The 19,669-nt window shown below is 44.5% G+C and overlaps 1 protein-coding gene across 1 annotated transcript; it reads left to right on the top strand.

The window, feature by feature from the left end:
* The first annotated feature begins 2,315 nt into the window (after positions 1-2,315).
* Positions 2,316-6,510, top strand: si:ch211-151h10.2 (uncharacterized protein LOC567699 homolog). The gene is made up of 10 exons (XM_040131305.1): positions 2,316-2,458; positions 2,597-2,606; positions 3,069-3,197; positions 3,283-3,353; positions 3,872-4,010; positions 5,141-5,259; positions 5,351-5,531; positions 5,801-5,884; positions 5,970-6,065; positions 6,157-6,510. Exons 1-10 carry the CDS (start codon positions 2,316-2,318, stop codon positions 6,508-6,510), a joined length of 1,326 nt encoding a protein of 441 aa, XP_039987239.1.
* Positions 6,511-19,669: the final 13,159 nt, after the last annotated feature.

Raw genomic sequence — 19,669 nt, 5'->3', positions numbered from 1 at the left:
TAGATTAGAAATAAGGCCATTATAAAAATGTGCCCATTATTTATACTGCTCTATGACAATAGACTTGTGCTATGTAAAATATGGGAGGAACATTATGGGGTTATGTGCAGAAAATCCCCTCATTATTTGAATTATCATTATTTTTTATGTTGTCCATGTGTTGGAAAATTAAATTCTTTTATATCTTTTTTTTCTTTTCACTTTATTATCAATATGGTGAACTATGGAGCAAATGTTGTCCAAATAATTTCACAAGTATCAGTTCAGGTTAATTGGGTCTTTATTTGTCCGGGTGTTATTCATGTTCTCACTGCTAGATGGCGGCATGGCCTCAGAAAACCAAAAACCGGTTCTTCAGCATCTGAAAACTTGAAGAGCCAAAGACCACAACAGAAACCCACAGCGTAAACCTCAATTACGTTTGGATGCTGATGAATTAAAATGGGCTTTCTATCATTTGTAAGCCTCTGTCTCGTAAAGATGAGTAATGGCCAATCAGATTCCAACAGGTTGTTCACACGCTGCGAACTAATAATAGCTCACTGTGTGTATCTGACAGTGATGCAGAGGGGAAGAAGTGACTGTTGGAGGTGTTGTAGTTGGCTCCTCTGTGTGCCTGGGTGGAGCAGGGCTTGTCCTCCAAACAATTGCGATCGGTATGTTTAACAAATTCCTGCATGGACGGGAATGGGGGGAAAAAAAAAAAAAGATTTTTAGGGGGTGTCAAGGTACTCCTAATGCCCCAATTAACGGCAAAAAGGAGGACGTGAATTTTAAATTGGAATCTTTCTGTTTCTTTCCCCGACGCTTATCAGTCTGAGAAAAAAAGTGATCAGGTTTTCCTCAAACAGTTCTTCATATTGAGATTACTTCTTACTCCAGAACGAACAAAGCACCTGGCAATGCAATGGTTAGCTCTTCCCTTGGTACCTGCACAGAGACCTACCACGTCGTTTTTGAAAAAAATTTTTTTTTTTAGAAGCTCGACGCCAAATACAAAACCTGTTTTCCTCAGTGACACGCGCTTTGGAAGACAAATGAGGTCACAAGTTCAGTTTTTAGTCCCCCCAGGTGTTACCAGTGAAATATCGAGAGACGGCATCACAGGTTTGCAACTGAACAGTTCAGGAGCTCAACGGGATAGTGTTTAAAGGTGACATGGTCTTACTTCACTGCATTAATCTGGTTATTAACCCGCTAAAACAGTGCAAGTGCTTCACTTGGGGTCGGTACTTAGGCGGCAGCACGGTATCTTAGGGTAAACAGGAAGGATGGTGTCGCCACATCTCATGTTTCCTTTGTTGTCAAGTGAGAAAGGAGAATATAGTTCGGTAGGAAGAGTTCAAACCTTGTGATAGCACTCACCTGTCTTACTGATGTACTCATAAGCAAGGCGTGTCTAGTGCTGGAACTTACCTCCTGTGTTCTAAAGTACTTTTGGTACTTGTTCAAAGTAAATGTTTTAGATTAGAAATAAGGCCATTATAAAAATGTGCCCATTATTTATACTGCTCTATGACAATAGACTTGTGCTATGTAAAATATGGGAGGAACATTATGGGGTTATGTGCAGAAAATCCAATCATTATTTGAATTATCATTATTTTTTATGTTGTCCATGTGTTGGAAAATTAAATTCTTTTATATCTTTTTTTTCTTTTCACTTTATTATCAATATGGTGAACTATGGAGCAAATGTTGTCCAAATAATTTCACAAGTATCAGTTCAGGTTAATTGGGTCTTTATTTGTCCGGGTGTTATTCATGTTCTCACTGCTAGATGGCGGCATGGCCTCAGAAAACCAAAAACCAGTTCTTCAGCATCTGAAAACTTGAAGAGCCAAAGACCACAACAGAAACCCACAGCGTAAACCTCAATTACGTTTGGATGCTGATGAATTAAAATGGGCTTTCTATCATTTGTAAGCCTCTGTCTCGTAAAGATGAGTAATGGCCAATCAGATTCCAACAGGTTGTTCACACGCTGCGAACTAATAATAGCTCAGTGTGTGTATCTGACAGTGATGCAGAGGGGAAGAAGTGACTGTTGGAGGTGTTGTAGTTGGCTCCTCTGTGTGCCTGGGTGGAGCAGGGCTTGTCCTCCAAACAATTGCGATCGGTATGTTTAACAAATTCCTGCATGGACGGGAATGGGGGGGAAAAAAAAAAAAAAAGCCACTACCTAGATTAAACAAATCTTCCAGCAGAACCAGTTGTACGAGCTTGTCTTGTTAGAGAACTAATCACACATTTAAGCAGGCGCATGTTGTTCAGCTAATTGCTCCGCTGCAGTTTCTGCTCCTGAGTGTGCGCCCATGCCTCGGCTGACGGCCGTCCACACCGGAGGCCAGGGGGGTTCGGGACGGGGAGAGACAGCAGGCCGGGACCGTCAATGGATGGAGGAAGTAAAAGAGGACGGGGAGGGAGAACCTGCCGGGGGGAACCAAGAACTGCGGGGGTAGGTAGACCTGTGTGTCATTCAACAGCTGGCCTTTCATCTGAATCCGCCTATGAATGGCAGGCCCCCTGATTACCTGCTGCTACAGGGAGGAGAAGTCTGTGTGAGATGATGGTGTAAGTGCGTTTCTCTGCTCAGACTGCTGAAGGCAAACGTTCCTCTGCTCCATTAGTCAGATATCTGTCAACATTTCTGACGGCCGGGCTCACATCTAGCTGCTTACCATCACACATCTGAGGTGACTGTCAGTTGTACAGTCCACGGCCGGTGTGGCGATTTACCACCGATGACTCAGCTGGACCCAGCAGCTGGTCCATCATAGTAAACGCATGTTGTGTAGCACAGCATTGTTCAAAACCCTCAAAGCTTCGAGGATTCTGAGACATTTTTTCAATTTTTCAGTCGACCAGTCCTCCCTCTCTCTCTTCTTTTTTAAAAACTGTTTGCTGTCTCTCTCTTTCCATCGCCACGTTGCTCTAACAGCTCAAATCAAACACCAGCTGATGGTCAGCCACATCTCGCATTTTGGTCCCGGGCTCCTCGGGCCCTGCGGCCCTGGAAAGACTGGTACAGCTTCGCTCCAGTAGGTGTAGTGTGGTTACTCTGCCAGGTGGAGGTGTCGCTGCAGCCCGCTCTGTTACTGGTGTGCTGGAGGCTCCTGTTGCTCTGTTTACTGTGGACGGTTCTGGGAGGTTGTGTTCATGCCCTGAAGTGCTGCCTGCAGCCAGGACAGAACCAGGTGGGTGCAGCCGCACGAACCAGATCTCGCTTGACCCTGTCGGCGCACTTAACTGTGTTATGTTTATTCATCGACTTTGCTTCAGTTCAAGGGGGAACCTCGGCAGAGGATACAGCAGGAGGGTGTGACTGAAACCGGTAATAGCCAGTGTTCATGGTGAGACTATATTCGTTTCCATAGTTACCCTCTCTTTGTTTGATATAAAATGTTAGCATTTTTTTGAGTGCGCAGACAGAAAGACAAGATCAAAGATGGACATAGAGATTTACCTTGTAGGCCAGATTTGATCTAAGTACACCACATGTATCACTTGCCCCAAGTGAGCCACAATTGGCCCAACGCCTCACGGAATAAAACAGCTTCCAGAAAACGGCGCTTTTAAATTTGCTGCATCCATATTTTGGGAAAAACCATGTCATTTCAATGCACCCAAAGGAACCATGAGGGTCTTAATCATTACACCTGTTTGCTGTCTAATGTTTTTATTTCACTTATTCTAAAATACCAGTTTCTTTAGTTGTGAGAAATGATCACATTTATTAGATTATTTGTTTTGCCAATATGATATTGGAAAAAAAGTGTGACAAATAAAAAAAAAAACTAAACAAAAAAACTATCTTTTCAAACAGCTCCATATACAATAGATGGTCACTGTGGTCTCCTTATTTCTCCAGGGTGTCCCAGTTTAGGAGCCCAGGCCTCCACACTCCTCTGTCCCTGGCCCTGGCAAACAGCCTGCTGCTGTGTGTGCTCCAGGAGCCCCTGCCAGACCCCCGTGTGCCCCACATTCAGGCTCTCCTCTCCAGGCTGGAGGTAAGAGGGAGAAAACCACCTTAAAGAAGTAAAAATACCCTCTCTCTCACACACACAGCAGCCTCCAGCGATCCCTGTCATCTCCCGTGTTTTCAGTCGCTTTTTGCATGTAGATCAGCGTGAAGTCTTTGTTGGTAATATTACAGAGATCAGACATGGCACTCAGGAATACACAGATATTCTAGCCCCGGGCAACATCACTGAGCTGCTGTCGTCTGCATTCTGAATTAACCAGACTGGCAGAGGAAATTTTAATGTTTTGTTTCCTTCTGTCTTTTCTGCGTGTGCCACACTAGCAAGGAGGCTCTGTGATTGCAATGTCAGTTAATCTGTCAGCCTGTTGGCCCAGCACTTTGTTCCGTGGTGAAATATTTTATGTACTGAATGGATTTCCATGAAATTCCCAAAGGATGGATCCTCTTTCTTTTTGACTTAATTTAAGCACCGCCAGCAGGTCAAAAATTCCCGTCGCACAACACTGTTCATGGCAGAGTATCTCGAAAACTAATAGTTGAAATTAGGCGCAACTTACTCTGAGCTTAATGCTAACAAATGTGCTGACATGCTGGGCTAAGAAAAAGGCCTTTCTGCTGGCAACAGCCTCAGGCCAAACTGTAACTTTTTTTTGCCTGACTAGTGGCAAAGATTTAACAGAAGAAAAGCCCTCGATCCATTTTTCACCAAGCCCCTAGCACGTCTATAAACCTTTTGTATGGTTTAAATCATACTCCTCCTTCTAATGTTGCCGTTGTTGTAACACTCCTGTGTTCTTGTTTATCATTTCATTTTTTGGCTTTGTTTTTTTTTTTGTTAGCGTTCCAAAAATGTATTTTTAAAACCTCAATTGCCGGATCGGTTTTGTTTTTATGTGTTTTGGCATTTTAAACAGTATGAAAATATATCTTTGGGCAACCGCATCTGTAGAACAGATGTGTCAGCGTACAGCGGTTATAAAATGCCTCCCATAGGTTCCTGCACCGTCTTCATTTGGTCGATGTATATATATCCAAAGTGCTGCATGGCACCATGACGCATGTATTTTGCAGAAGCAGTTTAACAGGCCATGCTCAACCAAACAAACCCCACAAAACTAAACCGGGTCCTCTCGGTCCTCTCTTTTCTCTCCCTAGTCAGTGTCTCACACACTCGAGAAGGCTGGTACAGGATCAGAGGTGACACCGGAGGAGGTGGACCGAGACTCCATACTGATAGACAAAGTGAAGCTCATCTGCGCCTACCTACGGCAGAGGTGAGGCTTGGTACCTAGCGTACATACCATCTGCTTTTTGTTTTGGGAACTGAGTTCAGTCGGATTAACATCACACACTCCTCTCTGATAGGATGAGGTCACTGTGTACTCTCGTCCAGGTGCAGGGGGATTTCGAGGCCGGCGTGAAGGACATGCTGGAGGGCCTAGATGGCCTCTGGGCTCGGCTGGAGGAACTGCACACTGGGGTCACACTAACCAAAGAGGGGAGTCGAGGCCACGGAGACCTGGCCTTGGCCTGGACAGACGCAGAGGTAAGCAGGTGTGAAGCTCTGTCCACAGTTCTGTGGTAATGGTATTATGGTGCGTTTAGTTTTTCTGTTTCAGCTAATCTTAACTACTTTTGCAACTTTCTAGTTACTGCATAGGAAATATGTTTTTGTAAAGTTTTCCAAAGTTAAGGTTTGTCTTCAACAACAGTTGTCTCCTTAGTAGTAACCATGAATCCAGGTGTTTTACCTTGACATTTGCCTTGTCACTCCCTTTGAGTGTTATTTGTAAAACTCTTATGTGGGTGGCAAAGAACTTGTTCGCAGTACTGGGACACTACAGGAGCAGACTTCAGTGCTGCCAGACTCATCTGGAGGACAGCACACATATACTCCAGGTAAGGTTTTCCTCATGCAACAAAAATCAACTTCAGATATTTCCCGCTGTCTTTACTCAGGAATCCCCTTTGCCCTGTTTCACAGGAGTTAACCTGGAGTCAGACTCATGTAAGCAACAGTGTGAGCAGCAGCGGTGAGTCGGTCTGGCCAGAGCTGTTGCTTCAGTCCAACATTGAGCAGGTACAGTAAATTCTTCTCCTTAGACAAACAGCTGAATGTTGTTCATGAGTTTAGAAACCCACCAGGACTGAAAACTCGTCTCTCCTCGTAGTTTGACAAGGTGCGGGAGAGTTTCTTCTCCCTGGAACAACAGACCTCTACTTTCCAGGCCCACCTGGAGGGACTAAGAAAGGGAAATCAGGAAGGACACCCGAGACCCCTCGCTCATGCTAACGGGGCCAGTTCACGCTCAGCCTCTCCGGGGACTTCCCCATATCTCCATTGTGGACGCACAAGCGACGTGTCGCTGGAGCATCGTAGTTCGACCTGTGCATCGGCGTCTACATCCTCCGTGGATGCAGTCACAGACGCAGAAACAGACACTCCCCTCTCACTGTGTGAGAGGTCAGCTTTGCAGTTCTCTTCCACTATTGGACGCCTGCGTAAATCTGGAAGGAGGAAGTGATTTTTATCAAAACATTCTCGGCATACGCGCCGGGTTTTTTTTTGCCAGGTTGTTCAAATAGAAAGGTATTTTCGAATGTTGATCATTTGCTGGTTGCCTCAAAATTGATTACGTATTGCTGTTTGTGACCGGATTCCTCTGGAAGTTTTTGTACCATGACTCATATTTCTGTTTCTAAAAATTTCTCTTCTTTGTTTTAATTTATAATTTCAAAGACAAGCGAGCACGATCAGCTTTTTAATTTAAGAAAAATCCGAAACACAAGGGGGCACACTTTCACCAGCTATTATGAGTATAAACAGGAGCTTCTCACAGCACCAAATTCCACATATTATACAATCACACCGTGAATATATATTCAACTGAAGTCTCTTTCTGCAGTGACTAGCCATGGCCCAGACCTTTTCCCTTCAATCAGCTTAATAGGAGGAGAGTGTTGGACAGGCTCCTCAAACAGATGGCCCATAAATGTTTTTCTTTAGGGTCAGAACATTCAGTCACAGCTTGAATCTCTAAATCTGTCTGATGAATGAGTTTCAGGCATAAATTTCAGGTGTTTTGTGTTATTAGCTTGAATTCATTTACTGATTAATTCCATCAATCATCCTGTTTGTACTTTAAAAAGAATAATTTAATATTGGACCTCTGATGACGTATCTTTTATTATTCAGCTAATTGTTTCAACGCCTTATCCAGTGTCTTTTACAGCTCGTTTAACCAATGATGTTAAACTAAAAAAAAACAACTTTTTTTTTTCAATCATCTATGATTTTAAGTTTGTTCTTCCTACGTGAAAGAGGAATAAGTCGCATGTTAAGAAATCCCAGATCTTCTTCTTTTCCGAAACAATTTTTCATTCCGTCTCTCTCTATCAGACTGAGTAGCCACGACGCCTTGAGCCCTTCAAAGCAGGGATTTCAGGTTTGGGGCAGAGGGTGGGGAGAGGAAAGTAGAAGGGGGTAGTGGAGGTCAATGCCGGAAGTGTTTCTGTTATTACTAAAAACTGAACAGCCCTCTAGATCATTTCGAAAGACATGAATGTCTTTGATCCAAATTCAATTACCCTGCAGCTTCACAATGAAGGCACAGAAGTCAATAGTTTTCAGAACCGCATTCCTGACTTTCCTGCCCAGAGGAAGCAGGATTCTTGATGAGAATCAATTCATTCATGGCTGCCATTAAGTGCTAATTGTTGGGAGTCTGTACAGTATGCATGACGTGGAAGTCATTTGACCACGGACTTGCCTACCATCTGCCAGACCCTGCATCTGTCCGATTCCCTCACACTGGGGCAGTGATTGCGACAGGCCGGGCCGACCCCAGGGGGATCTGGGATGAAAGGAATGTGAGCTGAATGCTGCAGGATCCGAGCTGTCACAACACCAAAGACACAAACACACCATGTCTGGATGGACGGGGGAATGTAAAGACTGTGGGGAAGAGGTGTTGTGTGCGTTTGGATATTTGAGGTTAGTGACAAGAGCCTTGAATAAGAAAATAGAAAAATCTGACAAACCACATGAATATGTAACATTTTCCACGAATCAGTCATGAATACACAGGACATAACGGTCTGGGATGCTTGCCTACAATAACAATAACGGCCCAAAAGTCGAAAGACAATAAACAGTTCTTTGAGTTGATTTATTAAGTGCTTCAATAAATGAATAGAACGGGGAGAGTTGGTTCTATTAGAAGTGAATGAAAAACAGGGCTTCCAACACAAAAAAAGCTCTGCTTTACGAGCTAGTGGGGAACATCCCGATCCCGTCCAGATGAGCTCATGCCTCACAAATTTGGCATGTGATGTCATGGCCAGCAGAGGGACGGTGTGTGGGAGAGCAGAGGGCACCGGCTATCTGCTCGCTGAGAATATCAGAGTAGAGGAATGAAATTATCACAGGCTTTGTTTAGTTACACTAAAAAGTTGATTACTAGCTTCCTCACTGTCCATTCCGGTCCTGGAGCGGAGGCCATTTCAAAGCTAGCTCAAGTGTGTGTGTTGTTTCAGAAAATATGGTTCATGGCAGAGGTCAATCCCTCGCCTTATCCTGACAATTACTCAAGATCAGGTTTCACTGGTGTACACATAGCACACATTCGTGCTGACCCCCTCCTCTGATGGCACCGCAAGGCACCATACAGTCGTGCGGATGGCTGCTATCTGATATGAGCAAACTCAAGACCTCGCCGCAGAGCTTTCGTGGGAGCGCAGTTAAATAAAATGTTTAAATTCCCTTTAAGTTTTACAATCTGTTTTCCACACAGGACGTGTGCGCAAAATCATAAGCAACAAAATGGTGCAGAGAAAGTTGGTGTGTGGACAAAATAATTACCAAACAGAGGAAGCATACAGTGCCACCAGATAAAAGCAAGAACCACTCAGCAGGCATAAGCTATGAAGAACGATGGCTGATGGTTTACACAGGGGTGTGTGTGACTGCGTGTGTGGTTGGTGGGAACCCTGGCAACAGTCCCATCAAAAAGATCTTTTTGTGTCTTCACCCAAAGATCTGAAGCGCTTGACAGTGATATCACCTTACAATAAGTCATTCAGCATGTGCAGTAAAGCAGCTCTGCTGACGTCCTGAAAAATCCTATTTTTGTCCAAAAAGTTTTAAAAAAATCTGACAATGGGATGAAATAGTTTCTATTTCCTAACCAGCTTTTTAGAAAAGTGAACTATACTTAAATTGGTTTGGATTAGAAACTGGCTTGAAACGCTGTAGTCTCAACCTATCGGCAGTTGCTGGTTTTTCGGACTCAATAATGGATAAAAATGACAGATTTTGTGAGGTGTAGCAGCCACATTGCCACAAGTTATGGCCGTAGCGGGTTCCAGTTTGACACTATGACAATAGATTAAAGGAGAAAATGTATTTGTCATGAAATACTGGCTCGCAGTCGTCTTCTTCTTTAAACATTTTGTGAATCTGAACATGTATATTTGGTTCATTTAAGGATTTTTTGGGTCTGTGGTATCCGAAAGAAGCACCAAACTATATATATACTATAATATACTTTGAAACAAAGTATTTTTCCAACATATGATAAATGTGCAAGTTTACCGGATATTTGACTAAAAAATAAGATGCAGATGTTTGTTTCAATGATGGCCATTTAAGTTTTTCATTTCTGCTGACAAATGTCTGCTGGACGTTACGGTCTACACAAAGCCTATGTTAAACGGCAAATCAACGGTTGTTCTTTCTAAGGAAGTTATGAAGTCTTGAACATGACACTGATGAAAGTGTTTCATTCTTTTTTTTTTAATTGAGTCTGTCCTTTCTTTTTCTATGATTTGCAGTCTTAGTCTTAAAAATAGGAACAAGTCGGAGAAAATTGTCACTGTGCTGACCTGAAAGTTGAACTTAAGAAAAAAAAGCAAAGCCCTCTTGGTGAATCAAAAACCACATGCAGGGCTACCATTAAAGGACTGGACACAGATAACAGAGGACCATGCCACTTTTAACCAGAGGCTGTTGGAAACAGAAGGGACAGCTGCACATTGAGACAAAACATCAAAACACCATCCACAGATGTACGCAATTAGCAACATGGTAGACATTTGGGGAGCAAAGGTCCGTAAACTCGCAACTTATTATGGTGGATCTAACATGGCTGGAGGGGAGCCTAAACTCAACAACATTAACGGGGTTTCAGTTTGGGTTGGAACATTCCACCATCCACAATTTAATGTCAGTGAAGGCTTAGCTCCTCCTAAAATCTTTCTCAAACATTTCGTATCAGTTTTCCGTTCTGCCACTAAACGTTATCCCATTCACTGCATGCGTGTGTGTGTGTGTACACGCACGTTCAGCGTGCGTACGCGTGCGCTGACTTAGAGAGCAACACGAATGGGCCGGGGGGGAGGGAGTGAACGCCACGCTCAACGTGTTTCCACTCATTAGGAAATGCTAAGCTTCCTGTTTGTGCAAATATTTTTCTTATTTCGTTTTCCAAGAGAGCGGGGTTGAATAATCAAGCCTGACCTCTCTGCCCTCCGGTTTCCTACTTATCACGTGGGCGCGGCTCACCTTCTACGTTGACACTGCTGACCAGAGGTAGGAATCCTGCCCGGACTCGTCGCAGGCTGGTGGGAGAGGTTAGTCAGGAATGGTCGGACTCTCCAGAGGTCAGGAGCAACAGCCATTGATACCAATGGGTAACAGCTGTGGGGCCCAGTCTAAACTCTGCATTGTCAACTTTTAAACTCCCTGCAAGGACAAAAAATCATTTTTTACATTCTTTCGGATTGAATTCAGATTAAATTTCAATTCCATGAATTGATACGACACAGATGCAGGAAGGGAAAAAATAAATAAATAAATCAAATATAAATATATATATATATATATATAAATATATATATATATATATGAAAAATGAGTTATACTACATTTGAAGGAATAGAACTCACCATAAGTTATTCGTGATAAAATCTCACAATTCCAGATGTAGCTGTCTTCAACTTTGAAATATTACATTATAAATCTTTCAGCCCAGTATTTTTCCAAGCTTTTTGGAATGATACCCTTAAAATCTCAGTATCTGTTGCATCACCTATCTTTTATCTTTCATTTATGTTTTTCTCTGTTTTGCCATAGACCGATGGTCTGATTTCTCAGTATTCCTCCCTAAGAAATAAAAATTATTTGAAAATGTTCTGAGGCATGTGCGACCAGATGTTGTGGCTCTCAGCTCTGGATTTCTTGCTGACCCCTTAACATTATACTCAAGTAAATGCTGACATCTGGGAATATGGCAAGATCGTTACAACAAAGTTTTTTTTTAATTTAGGCCAAAACTACGAACACAAGCCAACTTGTAATAAACATCCTTTATCATACATCCATGGCCCTCGACCAGTGAAGCAATGTTTTTGGGCCTCTTATCATTCTCTGCCCTCACCTCTCGAAGCTAGAGCTCATCTTTTCGGTCCTCCGTATGAGGCCCCGATGTGTGAGGCAGGTCTCTGACGAAAGGCTAAACAAACAGGCTGGACCAGGCACAAAGAGTCCGCCACTCAGAGACATGCGGCAGCAAAACTTTCTCAATCCATGTCCCCACCCCCCCAGCCACAACTCTGAACCCCTCACACTCCCACCGGAGCCACACAAACCCCTTCCACATACCATGAGCGTGGAGCCAAGAGAAGGAAAGATGTAGGAGGAGGGGGGAGCAAGTTCTGATTCCTATTCACTGAATGTCACCACATCACAAAGGGGACCGCATGACACTGCCACTAAATCAGAGTTAATGGACTCCTTTCTCAGTCCTGCGAACATGACAGGGGGCGTGTGTGTGAGAGTAAGGGGGTGTGGGAGAGGGACGGGGGCTGGTGAGGGTGCCTGTTTGCCCCACCGAAGGGGCACACGGGCCAATGAGTCTTGAGTGATATAGTGAGAGCAGATTGGCAAGAGAAGTGTGTTTTCCAGGGGCATTAACGGCTCGCTCAGTGGAAAACCCTGCGTCTCACTCAGCACTTATTTGTTTTAAGCAGTCCATAATTCGCAGGATGTACTGACTTGTTACTCCCTCTAAATTGTTAGTGATTTCAAAAAAGGTGAATGTTAATCATGTGCTTTGTTTGACTGTTCTGTCACTATTCTTTCAGCACGGCCGATCTGTGCGTAAGAAGCAAAACAACATAGCATCAATCACCGGCCACTTTAACAGTGAGTGCAACGCAACACAAACCTTGTTGGCGCATAGGCAATCAATCAAACTCCTAAACTGAAGGTACGGGGAACAGCATCCACTGGGCTTGTGGGGCGATTGTTGATTTGCATGTGAACACTTACCTCACAATGAGGAGCCGGGGTGGGGAACAGCAATTTTTTTCGGAGCCGTTTGTTATCTTCCCTACAGGGCAGAACCTAATGTAAGCAACCCCTCGCACCCTGCAACACCGCTCCCCGCCCCACTCTCGAAAAGCACAGCGCCGGGGCTGTGGCGGAGATGAGTGAAGATGGCATTGGTGTCACTTGGCAGGCATTCATCGCGGCCACTCCCCCCCGCCCCTCGACTGCACAGGGCAGATGCAGAGAGACAGAGGCGGAGAGACACGGAGCCCCAGGTACCGACCTCATTAGCAGATAAAAGCAACCTTTCCCCGTGACCCCTGACCCCGGAGGTTGCCGTGGAGCCTTCCAGTCGAGGCATAGATGGAGCATGCTGGGATTGCTCCCAGCGGGGTAGAGTGAATATGGGCTGCTGTGAGAATTATTAAGACCCCCCCCCCACACACACACACACCCACCCCCTCCTCTCTCATGCACAAATCCATATTCTTCCACTTCATGCGCTTCTGAACTCACTTCTTGAAGTTGTGCCTGAGCTCATGTGCTGTTCTCTCTCGCTTCCTGCTTTGTTTCTGTTCAGTTGTGTTAACACCAGTCAAAAAAGTTAAGCTCATTACATCCCTGAGTTCACCTTTGATGTGCAAGGAGGAAAAAGTGTGATAGTTTACATAAGGACGAGATGAAAAGACTACCCACAACCTTTTTCACTGCTTGTCTCTACTCAGCAAGCTGGCCATGTATAGTGTTTCTATTTTAGCTTTAATGTCTGCATTATTGATGCAATTTGTTCCAAGCAGTGTAGAACTATATTACATTTATATGTACATATTTAGTCTTAAAACTAAAGGAGATTGTGCATTTGTGTTCCAGACCCCGAAATCTTCGGTTGAATCTTTACGAAAAACTATTTTTTATGAGTTTGCATTTCAGCACTTTCGGCACAGTAAAAGCACTTTTACCTCCCCTGTTATTATTGCTCTTATTTTATTGCTCAGGCTTGAATTTACACATTCTAACCTTATTTTAAAAAGTGCTGTACAAACAAGGGTTATTGTTATTATTCATGTCATTATTATTATTAATAATATGAGAACATACATAAAACCAAGGAGGTCTTGGTTTGTGTTTTCACACTTTGTATCAGTGTGACAACACGAACCAAGAGCTCCTGAATATGGTAGAAAGTGTATCAGTATTTTCCAGGGTGTATGTCCATGTATGACTCTATGTATGCGTGTGTGTGTGTGTGTTTGTGTGTGTGTGCGCGTTCATGTGTGGTTGTTGCTGAATTGGGGGGGGTGGGGGTGGGGGGGGTTATATCTTGGTCATGCTGACTGAGTTTTATAAGCTGTGGCTAACCCCGCTCCCCACAGCTGACTGAATATTAAATAAACAGAGCCAAGTGGCTGAATTCAGTGGAGTGAGTGCTCAGGCTGGAGAAGCACTACCTCACCAGCGCAGGGCCTCCCCCATGGGGCCCCCACATCAGCCTGTCTTATTCTTGGCAGCTGCAGAGAAGAGAGGCAAGCTATGGGGTGGGTGGGTTTATGGGGTGTGTTTCGGGTAGGGTACAAGGGGGGGGGGGTGTCACCTAAAGAGGGCTGGGGAGGTAGATGTTAGGGAAAGTTGGAAGCAGTGAGGAAAGAGGGATGTGGGCAAAAAATGGGGGCCGGGATGAAAATCCCGACCAGCAGCAGAAGAAAACTGAGCGCTGCGCCGTCACTTGCAAATATTTCTTGCGGTTTCGAGGGGAGATGGTGGAATCTTTCCTCCCTCAGCTCGCCTCCCTGCGTCAGAGTGTGAAAATAAGGCAGTCTGTCAGTCCCGAACAAAGCTCCTGTCAGGAGCACAGCAGGCCTTCACGCTTAAACCCAGATTGCTGCTCATACATACGTCTTCCGTGGTGAGGTTCGATGTTTTGGGATGTATGTGATACCAACATGAATAGACAGTGATGCCGAAAAGATGCGAGCAGAGCAACAACAGGAGAAGACATCACATCTGGGGTTTTTTTTTTTCTTTTTCTTAGCTCCATGATTCTTTCAAACGCATTTTATGTTAAAGAATGTGTTTATGTTGTGACTGGACTGGAACATCTCTCCGCGTAAGCTACTTCTATTTTTTTGCATTTTTGTGAATCAGACGAGGCAGGAAGACCACAAGTGTAATTAATGACATTAGTGATGGCTCAGTTATGGCCAATATCAATGCGCACCTAAACGGAACACACCTATAATTAATAATATTATTGACACCTGTGATTTTCCTGCTATGACAATTCAGAAAGTCTACTGTGAGAAAGGCCTGTAGCTTGAAGACAGTATGCCTTTTTTCCCACAGGAGAACACAGTAGAAAAACCACAGGTGTAATTGATAGATTTAATGATTGATGGCTGAATTCCAGTTAGCTGCTTCGGTTTCAGCAGGTATGGTGCACACTGATTCACACGGCTTACGAGGACAACTGGATACAACAAAGGCTTTTTTGTGCCTTTGGTACTTTTTTTTTTTTTTTGTACAAGTTTAAATGTCTATTGTGAACCAGGCCTATTGTGGACCAGTCAAGCTGACACAGGTGTTAAAATGATGACAAATGTCTCAGGTACAGATTTTACTTTGACGTTACGCATTTTTGCTTAAAAAAATGGTGTGACTTTTTGCTGTTCATAGCTACAAAAAAAAAAGAAAAACAGCTCTCTGACACATGTAAACATACATGTAAACTCAGCCGCACTGTGAATACACTCAGTCGCATCCTCTCTGCAGGGTCAAGTCAAGATACACACACACACACACACACAAACACACACACTGCCCCGTCTGGAACCCCCTCCCTTCCCAAATGTCACTGTCTCACACCCTTGAGATGTTTCCTGTCTTGTATTTTTTTCCATCTCACAGTTGATCTGTGGCTCAAACCCAGATTACGCCCACACCACCATCATTACACACAAACCCAGTGCTATCCGCTCACACACACACACACACACACACACACACACACACACACAGACACACACAGACACACATTGTACTTGGTCCATCTTTTGGGAACCCAAAACTGACCATCAAAGGACATGAGTTCACCCATTCCAGACAGTGAATAAAAAGCATCTAATATCAAGCTCCTGCTTGATTTATAAGACGCTCCCACATGAATGCTATCGAGTCACGGTGAGCATCTGGGCTGGTCATGGGATCCATTTTCTGGATGGAGTGAATCCACAGGGCTCCAGCCTCCCACACCCTGCTCTATAAACACAGCTGTCAGTCTCGTGTCTCCTGTCATTGCCAGCTCCTGTGTTTTATTCTCTCCTCTTTCACATAATTGGAGCTGTGGGGCTGAGCAGGCAGAGAGCTCCCTGTCAGCATCCTCCACTGTTGTTGGTGGATGTGGGAGAGTTTTACTTACTTGCTGACTGAACTGATTGCACAGTAAAGAAATATATTTGGGACGCTTCCCTGTGTGCAATCTTCGCCAGGAACGTACAGTGCTGCAAACCACTGGCCATCTCTAATGACACCCACCAAAAACCAGCGAAGCACATATTGAGAGCTCAGCTAATTGAAGCCAGTGTCTGTGTTTTTCTGTTGAACTGCTGTCCTCTCCGTATCCCTCCCTAAGCGTCCTCCCACACTGTGCTTTAGACTTCCCACAGAAGCCTACAAACATACATTCACATGGACTTGCAGACACATACATTCATACACACATACTCAGCAGGCAGGTAGGGGGTGTAGCCAGGGAAGTGCTGTTTCATCTTGACCCCGGGAACGCGGAGGCACGAGTGCAGCTCGTTGGTTTTCAAAGGGTGAATGAGAAAGGAAACAGAGAGACTGAGGGTTATAGACAAAGAGAGAAAGAGCTTTGTGTGTGCGGTGGAGGAAGAAGGAGAACGAGGGAAGCAGTGAGAGGTAGAAGAGAGCCGCTTGCTAAAAACTCTCTGTGGACTCCCCTCTGCTTCCCTCTCCCGCAGCCCCATCCAGGTCGGCATTACCCAACGTTCTCCTTGTGTGGTCCGGAGCGCCGAGTCATTCCCAAACAATCGGCATTAATCCAGGGAGCGAGGGGCCTGGAGCACAGCGCTTCGAGACTGCCAAGGCACCCTCACCCCGGCCTGTACCGATGCACGCTACACCACACCCGCTGCACACACAGACACACTCTCACACACACGCACTAATAGACGCATGCAGCCTTCAATCAGACTCGGTAGCGTGTTGCATTCTACTATATGCATAAAGCAGACTTTGACTTAGCATGAGCAACATCACACAGCACACCACATCAGAGACATCTGTAAATGAGCCAGATGTTATCAGACTCAGGTTTAGCCAGAAAGAAGCAGGGGTTTATTAGTACCTTGGCAGTGCTGGTTTGAAGTCTTTTGTACTTTAAGTTGAAGTCAATTCACAAGTCTTTATAGACGCAAGTCTTTCAAGTCTCTGAATGGTTATCACTGAAATGCCACAACATTTTTTTTGCCTGGTCTAGAGTCTAAAGTCTAGAGTAAGGTCAAGTTCAAGGGAAGTCTCAAGTTCCTGGTTGGCCTGTCGTACTTGGTATATTTAGTGCACCCAGTTTTCCCGTGCAACAGGGGATTCTCACTGACATTTGGGTCGTGCTCACTTTTGGTTGTATCTTAAAACGAAGGGGTTTAAAGAGTCTGGCTAAATGGATATGTACAACCTGTCTGATCATCCATCTGTTCGTGTCTGACTCTGATGTAGCCACGTCCCTGTTTTCCCAGATCTCAGCCAATCACATTGGTGTGTGCAGTTTTATCACAACCGACACACAAGATGGCCAAAGAGTGAAAAACAAGACTAAGTTTCTTCAAAACTGGAATTATCTTTTAAATTTGTCCTGTGTATGAATCTCAGATCTCAAGTCTATAACTCTGCATCTTAAAATGATTAATACATTAAGTATTGTATATGAAATCACTTTATTTTAATCTATAATTTTTTTCAGTCAACGCCTCCATTCTTCGCAGGTGCACTTAACCGGTTTCCGTTCGAGGATCATCTTTTTCTATTCCCAAAGGTCTATTTTGACGCTTCGCATCAAGCCAAGGGTTTTAAGGTTGGCTGTGCACTCAGCCTTCGTGAAGGGCTCACATTGACCAGAACCTGCACCGCTCCCATCCCGCCCCCTCCCTAACATGCAGGCCGAGGCATCTGGGATTAGCCAGCATCGTGTGCTGCAGCCTGGAATGCATATTCCTGGCAGTGCTCAGGGTAAATTGCTGTAATCAGCCATTACTCTAATTCAGTCATTTACCTGACTTTACACATTCATCACTTTCATATAATTCTAGGCACAGATGATGAATTGGAGTGTTTGTCCCCCCCCCCCACCCCACCCCACCTTGCTGTAACAGCCCAGAAAACATGTCTCGGCAGGAGACCAAACTGGACTCCCCCCGCAGCTTCTTACAGCCTAATCACCAGCTCTGACCAGCCATTAGTCAGTCAGTTCAGACACCCTGACACCACATCCGGTACCCCAACCCCACCCCATCTCGCTCCCCAGCACACAAGCCAGAAGGTGGGTGTGCTGCTGGGAGGCTGGCTGGATGGAGCTGTGGCGAGGAACCAGGTCACTAGCTCCCTTACGGCCATTACTGTAATTATAGTTGGCGTTGTTAATTGTTTTTTGTTGGGCCTAATGAGGTGGGGGCCTGGCGCGATGCAATTAGGGAGGACGAAAAAAGGTGGAGGGAGGTGAGGAAGGTTTTTGGGTGGGACAGGGGGCGAGTGGGGAAGCCAGAACGGGAGGGGGCAGCGGGCAATGGAGTGCGGGATTGAATTGTCAGTCCGGGTTATGATTAGGAGGCGCAGATGCGGCCATGTGAGAAATGAATTTCATGCCTGTTGATTTTGCGATTTCTCCTGGAATGTGGGGATTCACTGCGGAGAGAGAGAGAGAGAGCTCCTGAGACGGACGACTAACGCAGCTCTTTTTGCTCTGGCACACAGAGAGGGAGGAAAGACAGAAGAAGGAAAAGAGTGTAAACAAGGACTCATTATGTGGAAGAAGCTGGGCTCTAATCTCCTCCTTGAATATCCTCTGTCTTTTAAAAGTGTTTATAAGGTGTGCACAAAAATTAAAAAATATACAATTACTATTTTTATTATTACAATTTATTTAGTATCAAATGTGTTACTCAAGTAGCAGTTTAATATATAATGTATTTTATTCTTTCGTTGATTTATCTTTAATTTATTTAAGATATTTATTAGCTGTTATTGTAAAGCACTTTAAAATTATCATTATTATTGATTTGTGCATTCAATTGCAATATACAGTACGCTTTGCATAATGCCTTACTTTAATTTTGAAGTCAAATGTGCGGAGCAGCAATGTCCTTAGGGAAGCTGACTGAATTTGACCCCTCAGACAAAGCCGTTTTGTGTTCTTGGACACACGTGGGAGGAGAGGTTACACCATGAGCTCGACCAATTATGTGATAAATTATTAGGGAACGTCAAATAAATATTCCCCAGTGCTTTTGCAGGGATGTGTCAGTTTGGATTAAAGGGCTGAGTCTGAGAAAAAAAAAGGTGGGAAGCATCATGTAGCCCTCAGTGTGGGAACAACAGAGCCCTATGTACACTACTTCTCTCCCTTTTGACTCCCTGTGTGAGCACATGTTTTCCATTTCTGTTTGGAGTGTCAGCGCAGGGTGTCTGGGGCGGGTGCATGTATGGAGATGGGCTGCCAGACACTGTTTACTCTGGCCAGCGCTAGCTGTGGATACCAGCCTGTAGCCAACTGCCAACCTGCCATCTCACCAGCAACTTCCCACCCCGCATTACTCCCCCACCCTGCTCACTCTCCCAGGACAAGGTTGGACACACACCGCAGGATTTCTTGGACCAGGCAGGCAGCGGAGATGCCGGCCAAGTGGACTCCTCATCATGAGAATGCAAACATCAAGGTTCAGGTTTATTTGCCCTAGAAGTGAGCACTTGTTGTTTTTCAGTATGAAAAGACCACAAAACATCAAAAACAATCCAAATGGGAAACAGAGTTCATCATGGTTCACTGAAAGCAATTAAGACGGTTACAGTTATTCCTAATTACACTGAATTTCCCGTTATAGCACAGTGGTGTTGGAATAAATGACGCTCGTAATTATTTGTCCTGACCGGAGGAACCAGAGCATAGAGGCTGGAATTAAGAGTGAAGGGTGAGAACACTTTGGTGGAACTTAATTACATGATTTTCCTCGTACTCTCTTTCTGAGCTCCTCTAAAAAAATAAATTTAAAAATTCAAAAAAAGGAGCAAAACAGCTTGGCAGCTTGGCAGAGGTGTTTGTCAGATTTATGATCCTTTTTCATTAGCCT

This window comes from Xiphias gladius, chromosome 7 (genome assembly GCF_016859285.1).
Source record: "Xiphias gladius isolate SHS-SW01 ecotype Sanya breed wild chromosome 7, ASM1685928v1, whole genome shotgun sequence".
Taxonomy (NCBI): domain Eukaryota; kingdom Metazoa; phylum Chordata; class Actinopteri; order Istiophoriformes; family Xiphiidae; genus Xiphias; species Xiphias gladius.
This window is presented reverse-complemented; position numbering and strand designations above follow the sequence as displayed.